An 8,530-nucleotide genomic window follows, 5' to 3' on the forward strand; every position below is an offset into this window, starting at 1 on the left:
GACTCCGAATTTGACCCTCTTGCAGTTTGAATTTCGCAAAACGCTGTTTTTTTGCACGATAAAATTGTGTCAGCTATGTTGTGTGAAAATTTCAGCCTTCAAGATCTTATGGTTTTGGCTGTGCAATGATCAGTGAGTCAGTCAGTCAGGACAAAGAATTTTATTTGATTTGTGGAAGACTAATGAATCGCTTAACTTTACAGCTGTTACAATTCTCCTGACTTTGTCGAATGCCGTGAATGGAAGCAATCACAGTGGCGTCATTGCCGATGCAGAACTCAGTGCGTCGGAGCGTAATCGCCGACTTATTCCCTATATGGCCTTCTATCTGCCTGCGCCCGAGTTGCCCATCAATCAGCAATATGCTGTGAAACATGGCTCGGCTGCTGGCAGCGCACAGCTCCGTCCACCGGTGGCTGCACCTAGCCGCATACCGGTACCGGTTGCCTACATGCCACAATCGCATCCACATGCACATCATCAGGCACAGGCGACGCACTATCAGCAGGGCACAGCAGCAGACATCTATCATGCACTGGGTATAGGCGGACAACAGCATCAGGGCTTGCCACCTGTTCATGGTAAGGAGCCAACGTTGCCGGCAGATGCGGGCGCCACATTTATTGCCTACAAGCCATTGAACCCAACACACAAGGCAAGTAGTACTTGAATTGCGCATAAATAAAGTCAAGTAATCGTGAAATTCATAATCTACAGCATAAGACAGTACAGCATTTTCCGCCACTGTCGCAGCAGGAGCAACAACAACAGCAACAGGAACAGTTTGAGCTGCTGCCTCCGCCGCCACATTTCCATCGACAGCGTGGCAAACAATCAAAAGTCAATTTAACACCGTTTACAGCGCAAAACACGCTGCCGGGACACTTTATGCCCATTATTTATACGCCAGTGAGCAACTCCAACGCCAACTCCAACGTCAACAATAACAATAACAATGAACTGCATAATGGCAATACAATCAATTACAACAAGAAGCCGTCGCCGTCGCCAACAGAAATTGTCTACCATAAAAATTCGCATCAAACACAAATTGTTACGGATTATGCACCATCCGGCGGAGTTGGCTCCTCGGCGGAGCAGCAGGAGCGACAGGAGGAGTTGGTGCATTCAACGCCAAGGTAAGATTTATATTTGCTCAGCGTGTTGACAACACCGCTCATCTGTATCTGCTGTATCTATGTATCTGTAAGATACAGATTATGCATACATTTTCTGCTTTCGCATGCCATACAAAATACAAGTATTTTTTTTTTTTTTTGGAAGATTTTCACAGACACGCCCTCAATTGTCGTTGTTGTTGCATATGCAATTTCATGTAGAATACAAATTAAAAATGTTGAACCAATTTCGTCAGTCGTTTTTATCACAACGAGTCTTGAATACACTTCTTTCAACTTTTATTTTCTCAGCTTTGTTTTTAAACTTTAAGTTCATTCCCAATATCTTTATACGATTATAAACGTTCTGCAAATATTAATTCAAGCGAATATCAAAGCGAATTCGCCTTAAATTGAAATGAAATTACTTATTAATTAGTTTAATTAACTTTGGCACAATTCTCTTGATTAAATGAATATATATTGTTGTGACATAATTACGACACGTTCTTAAATAGCAACTTTAAGGTATTCAGAGAGTTGCAGTTGCAGTTGCCGTTGCAGTCGCAACAACACGACAGACATTGCACTCGTTGCATGCAATGCCCTTGGGCACAGAAATCAATTGCATTTAATGCATGGCTCAACCTCTGTTTCTGTTGCTGTTTCTGTTGCTGCTTCTGTTTCTGTCTGCGTCTCCGACTCTGACGACAATATGTTGTTGTTGTTGCTGACGTAAGAAGCAGTTTGATGTACCCTACGAGGCGCCGCCAATGGGCAACGTGCAATGTGCAACGTGCCACAATGTGAGGAAACGAACCGTCGATGAGAACGTTTGTCTCGTGTTCATCTCGTAATGTTCAAATTGCAAAATCATGTCATATATGTCCGCGGGCTGTGGTCAGCACAATTGGTCAACTGTTTTTACAAATGTTACTTGCCCCAGCTTACACTTGAATACAACATTCATAATGCTTCTGCATGCCCCACAGTGTTGGCTATAATGTGTACAATGAGCCAGCCACTGTCATTGCCACTGCCACCACATTGTCATCATCGTCATCATCATCATCGACATCATCGAAAGGTGCATTGTTAGCGCATCAAAAGTCACCAGCCGGGTATGGACACTTGAACAAATACGAGAGTTACTTCCATATGACGCCGGATCAGCAGCTGACGCCACAGGAGAAATACGTGCTCTACTTGCAGCAGCGCATGAAGTTGCAGCGGCAACAGCAACAGCAGCCGGAAAGATACCACCATGCCACAGATGATTTACATCATCAGCCAGCGCAAAGCAATACGAAAGCTGGCAAGCAACAACAACACAGTCATAGTCACAGTCAAAGTCACCCGCATACGCAACCATCACCACCACCATCACACCACAGTCAGTTACACAATTACAATGGGCTCTTTGGACGGCCAGAGGCTAGTTCTGGCCATGGCCAGCAGTCGCATCAACAGGTGCTGCATATTCCATTGCGTGCCCTCATGACCCGCCTGCATGAGCAGCCAGAGTACGCAAAGGAGTCGCTGCTCGGGTAAGTCCACTCGCATCCCCATGTAAATCAGCGTTCGTTATGCATTGACTGAATTAATCCCGTCTAATACTTGGTCATGGTTTACATAGGTCACCCGCTCCTCCTGCGCATTTCATTGATTATCTCATTGATGGGCCACGTCAGTCGTTGGATGAGGATCAGCAGCAGCAGCAGCAACAACAGTCACAACAACAACATCAGTCATCGCCATCCCGAGCACCGCAACATGCATTTATTCTGGTAACCACTGCTGCACCTTATCCGGAGCATCCACAGGCACCACGTGTGCATGATTTAACTCCGACCCGTGCTCCCGTTGTGTACAAGCAGCAGCCCACACTGCGACTGCAGCCAGTGACTCCGGTTCATAAGTACAAAGCCACCAGACGTCCAGTCTATATAACACCACCCACTCCCAGGGAGACGGTCAAGATCACGCCCAAGTATGTCTATGTCTCCAGTAAGCCACCGTCGGCACCGAGCACGCCCCCATCGCCACCAATTAAGCTGAAGCCCATCCACAAATACGCATCTGATCGACCACAAAGTTCGCCCAATCCCAGCCAGGCGTATGCCCCACCAGATGATGCAGATCAACTGCCCGACATAAGAACCTCATCGCTGGCAGAGATTCTGCATAAGCTGCAGGCGAGCAATCACTTGCCACAGACCCTCACACCGGACAACATTGACAACTCGATCAAGACGCTGATTCGCATCTTGCAGAATCTGAAGCAGACGCAAACGATCGTGCCCAATCCTCCGCAACATCATGAGACCAAGCCCAGCAGCAGTAGCAACAATCACGACTACGACTACAATACGGACACTGAAGAGGAGCATCCGGAGACGACAGTGGCGGGTCATGCCGATGCGGATCTCCAGCACCTGAGTAAACCGAGTGAGTTAACTGCTTTTGGCAGATGACATTCATTAGGGTAAAATGTTTATATATATTCTTGATCAGCATCAACAGCCGAGTCGATATAGCCATGTATGTCTGTCCGTCCGTCCGTCTGTCTGTCTGTCCGTCTGTCTGTCTGTCTGTCCGTCTGTCTGTCTGTCCGTCTGTGTGAGCGCCTAGATCACAGAGACTATAAGAGATAGAGATACCAAACTTTCACACACAGACTCCAAATGCGTTGGAGCAGGTCAAGTTTGTTTTACATTTTTGACACGCCCCCTTCCGCCCCCGCAATTCGCGAAAAACTACCAAGCCGACAGTTTTTAAGATAATACAGTTTTTATGGTAATTAGCGTTATCTATTAATATTATCTATAATCTCAGTTAACCGCAGCAAGATCGGACAAGTAGAACGGCAGTAATAGCTAACCAAAGTCATTAATAAAGTTATTATTTCAATACAATCACCTAAAAGTATGCAGTCTTTTTATTAGGTAGTAATTTCTTCAAAGTACTTTTATATATATTGAAATAAGTAACGGGTATCTGGTCGGGATCTCGACTATAATCTTTTCCACGTGTTTTTCTTTTAATTTCATCTCTCACATTCTTTATGTAGATAAGCATCCGGGACCAACAACAGGACGTGCTGGCATTGATTATCCCAACTATGCGGAGATTCCAAAGACGAGCTTTGAGTGCACACAGCAGCGTTACAAGGGCTTCTTTGGCGATCCGGAAACCAATTGCCAAGTGTGGCACTACTGTGATCTAAATGGCGGCAAGGCCTCCTTTCTGTGCCCCAATGGCACCATCTTTAGTCAGGTAAATGCTGACATTATCCTGTTAAGTAACTAAAGTTTCAAATTAAACTTAATTAAACTCTCATAGATTGCGCTGACTTGTGACTGGTGGTTCAATGTGAAATGCTCGACAACATCGCAGCTTTATGTTCTGAACGAGCGACTCTACAAGTACATATTGCCATTCAATCCAAAGTTCCCAGAGGATTACAATGGACCAATTGTGGACAAGTAAATGAAATCAAAGAATAATAAGACTAGAAATGTACTAAATGTTATTTACACTTTCCTTGCAGATACCTGGCCATGAAGTTCCAGGAAATGGAGGAAAAAATGCGAGTGGAAAAGCAGCGGAAGGTCAATCAGCAAGCGGAAAAGCCCGCTGCCAGAGATGAGGCATCCACTCCGGCATTACCCAAAAATCACAAGCCATCAGCCAAACATGGCAGCGGCATCAATGCCCAAGTCTATGAGCAAAGTTCGGAGCGTAATCTGCTCATCGATGATGAAATCGATGACATCTCGGAACGCGGCACTTACGACACCTACGGCCAGACACCGACCACCGTAATGGCACCGACAACAACATTACAGGATTCGCAAACGTTGGGTCTTAGCCCCATTGTTGTATCTTCCACGCCGGGACCAGATCATGATGAAGAATTAGAGCTGGATGCAGAACCAGATCTTGATGGCGAACCGCCGGCAAATTCCGAAAGCAGCGAGGAGGAAGACAAGCTACAAAGCTTAAGGGACACGAATGCGGTCGCAGGTCAAAAACGGCTCGAGACAACAAAAGTGAGCGTAGAGAAACTCGAGGTGATTGAGATCAAGGCGGACGGTAATACCGGACACCTAATGCCCCTCAGTAGCATGATGGCGAGCACTGAGCAGTCGAGAGAGAACAAAGAATGAGGAGCTATGAGAGTAGTCTGGTAGAGAATGCTTGCCATATTTGTAATGAGAATTCTTTGCACCTGTTTGTTTCGATCGTTTGTACGCCTTAAATTATTCTTAGCGAGCGATTACTGTAAATAGCTAACTGTAAGACAAACTATACCTATAGCAATCAATTAGATAATAATATAAATGCCAAGTATTAAGTGAAATTTAATAATTTGCTCACCATTTGTGCATTCTGGACTTGCAAAAGGGCCGCATCGATTGAGTTGATAGAAGCTGGTACCTCGGTAAGATATCGTTGGTTCTAGAAATTAACGAAATTTATTATTTTTAAGTGTAGAAATAATAAAAAGTAAGCCTTTTATAATCCTGCAGAAGTGCTTTTATTATAGGACTAGTAATTATTTATCGATATGCATATTTTAATTTTATTTATAAAACTAGTTTACATATAAAATGTGTAATATATTTGGGCTATAGTGTGCACTACAAGATTAAAAAGTGGACGGTTAGTAGGATAGATACTCTGTACTGAGGTTGATTTCGAACAATTGTTCCTATGGCAGCTATATGATATATTGAACTGAATTAAACCAAATTTGGTCAGAATGTACAAAACCCACTTAAATGCATATTCTAACAGTTTCGTTAAAATATCTCAACAAACAAAAAACTTTTTCATACTAATAGTTGATTTTTGACCGATCGGTCCTGTAACAGCTATATGATACAGTCGACATATTTAAACGAACTTCGTTCAGGATGGACAAAACCAAGTTAAAAGCATATTCTATCAGTTTGGTTAAGATATCTTAAAAAACAAAAAAGTTTTTCATGCTAAGACTTAATTTTCGATTGAGCGTCTCTGTTGCAGCTATATGATATAGTAGACCGATTTAAACAAAATTTGGTCAGAATGTATAATACCAGCTAAGATGCATATTCTATCAGTTTGGTTAAGATATCTCAACAAAGAAAAAACTTGTTCATACTAAACCTTCATTTTCGATGTATCGTTCCTATGGCAGCTATATAATATAGTGGTTCGATCCAAAAATAAAAACAAACTTGACCTGCCTGTGGTATCCAGGAACCTACATACCAAGTTTGAAGTCTCTAGCTCTTATGGTCTCTGAAATCGACGCGTTCAAACAGACGGACGGACGGACAGACAGACAGACGGACATGGCTCAATCGACTCGGCTGTTGACTAAATATACTTTGGGGGGTCTGCCACGCCCCCTTCTGCCTGTTACATACATTCTGCCAAACACATTATACTCTATTTTGCCCATTTTCAATGGGCTCAGGGTATAAAAACATGGGAAAAGGCTACCATCAGCACACCGAAGATTAAATACCCTTGCAGAGCCCTGAATTCAATTTTCGACTATTCGTTTAAATTTGTGGTAGATGCACAAGACAATACCAAATCAATTTTCGGTCAGATTGTTTTAGATGCCTTTAAAAAAAAAAACACCTTTTACATCTTACTCGCTGCAAAGGTGTTAATATTATAAACAAGATGCTTACCAATTCGGTTATAAAGGAGGTCTTATGACTGCTATGATGCTTCGAGAAGCACAGGTTGCAGCAACAGCGCTTACACCAATGACAGTAGATATCTGCAGGCTTTTTGTGATCGCTGCACAGCATGTGCTTAGGCATGCGGAAGATGTCCTTGCCAACGCGAATTCCCTTGTTGGGACGCTTATTATTTGTCAGACCCTGGAAACTGTGCGTCTTGAGCACTCGGCTGTGATTGTGAACCATATCGAAGCAACGCTTGCAGTAGAAGGCATTGCATTGGCTGCACTCGCCCTGTGCGGCGAAGGAGCTGCATTCGCTGCACTTCGGCTCCAGCACAATGTCGCTGGAGAAGGAGCATGTCAGGGATTTATTGACCGATTCCACCGAGTAGCGGCGAAAGTAATCCAGACTAGTTGTTTCGCCCAATACATGATAATTGAGCTCGTAGTAATCGCGAATGTTTCCCGGACCTTTGGGACTCTTGGTATTAATTGTCGGCGGCGCGGTATTAAAGCAGACGGCGCACTTAAAGTCAGTTTCCTGGCGGTGCTTTGATAAGCAAAATTCGCACATATTGTGACCGCAAGACAGCAAAAAGGGTCGATGATTCTCTGCTAGAACACAAAGAAATCAAGAATAACATTAAATCAGTTTTGTTAGAATTTAATTTGATCATAAAAGTTAACTTAACTAAAAAGTAATTAAAAGCGGTAATTTAAAAAATTAGTATACAAATATATTCTGACAAAACATTAAATCAAATATATCAGAATTTAATTTGATCATAAAAGTTATAAATGCAAAATGTTCTTATCTTCAAAAGAAAAAATTATCATCAAAAAATATATTGATAATTCTTAAGTATTTTAAAGTTTGCGACATAACTTTAACATAATTCTTTAGTTAAAAAAATAAAACATTTTTAATTGCTTAATTTCTAGCTACCGCAATTATAAAATTGCAAAGCCTAGTTATAAAATAGCTAAAATGTCAACACTGCACATAATTTTGGCTTGGACGCAGCACAAAGCAACATGCAAAAAAGCGTCGTTTACAGCAAATAACGGAATATACAGTCAATCGAGTAAATGCATATTTCACGAGGAAAATTACGCATGTTTGTGCTTTTTTAAATAAGTTAAATTCAATGGATAATATTATTTCTTTTTCCTTTATTTTTTCTAAGAACCACAAAAAACTATAAAAAAAAATAAACCTAAAAGCAAAGGGAATTTTAAAACTTTTCTTACCCGCTGCACCGCCCGCAGTGAATTTGTGTGAATATTCGCGTGCGCATTTTGGACAGCGCAATTCACTTCGCAAATTGGCGGCCACAAACTTGCGATCAAAAAACTTCACTCCACTATCGTCCGAAATCATTTTTGCTGTTTATTCAATCTCCTATTTTTATATTGGCTTAATAAACAGAGAGCGTCGGCTCATAACGTACCGAAATTGAAAGACAATTTTCCGACTGACATGCAGTGCGCAATAATGCCAATAGGCTTCAGTGTTGTGTAAGGCCGCTTAAACGATCAGCAGAACTATCGATTGCTGCGACGACAGTTCCGTGATAAAAATGGCCGGCGCGCTATTCAAATGTGAACTTATAAAAGGTTCATTTTGCAGTAATGATGCAATAATTAATAATTTAATAAACATTTTTAGTTCAAAGTTAGATAAAATAAAGCTTTTAATTTGTATGAGGGGTGGAAGTACACCGCC

The 8,530-nt window shown here is 42.1% G+C and overlaps 2 protein-coding genes across 2 annotated transcripts in view; one reads left to right on the top strand and one right to left on the bottom strand.

Annotated features, from left to right (window-relative positions):
• LOC117789517 overlaps window positions 1-8,222 on the bottom strand; it is a 64,823-nt gene extending 56,601 nt beyond the window's left edge. Inside the window, exons 1-3 of the mRNA XM_034628548.1 lie at window positions 8,056-8,222; window positions 6,809-7,416; window positions 5,499-5,579 (exon numbers count right to left, since the gene is read on the bottom strand). Coding sequence (XP_034484439.1) covers window positions 5,499-5,579; window positions 6,809-7,416; window positions 8,056-8,185 — 819 coding nt within the window. The 5' untranslated portion in view covers window positions 8,186-8,222. The remainder of the gene's footprint in view (window positions 1-5,498; window positions 5,580-6,808; window positions 7,417-8,055) is intronic.
• Window positions 126-5,486, top strand: LOC117791979 (trithorax group protein osa). Its single transcript, XM_034631925.1, has 9 exons — window positions 126-132; window positions 204-655; window positions 718-936; window positions 994-1,139; window positions 2,177-2,665; window positions 2,755-3,566; window positions 4,189-4,394; window positions 4,461-4,603; window positions 4,669-5,486. Exons 1-9 carry the CDS (start codon window positions 126-128, stop codon window positions 5,285-5,287), a joined length of 3,093 nt encoding a protein of 1,030 aa, XP_034487816.1. The 3' UTR covers window positions 5,288-5,486.
• Window positions 8,223-8,530: the final 308 nt, after the last annotated feature.

The sequence above is a fragment of the Drosophila innubila genome (assembly GCF_004354385.1).
Source record: "Drosophila innubila isolate TH190305 chromosome 3R unlocalized genomic scaffold, UK_Dinn_1.0 2_E_3R, whole genome shotgun sequence".
Classification (NCBI taxonomy): domain Eukaryota; kingdom Metazoa; phylum Arthropoda; class Insecta; order Diptera; family Drosophilidae; genus Drosophila; species Drosophila innubila.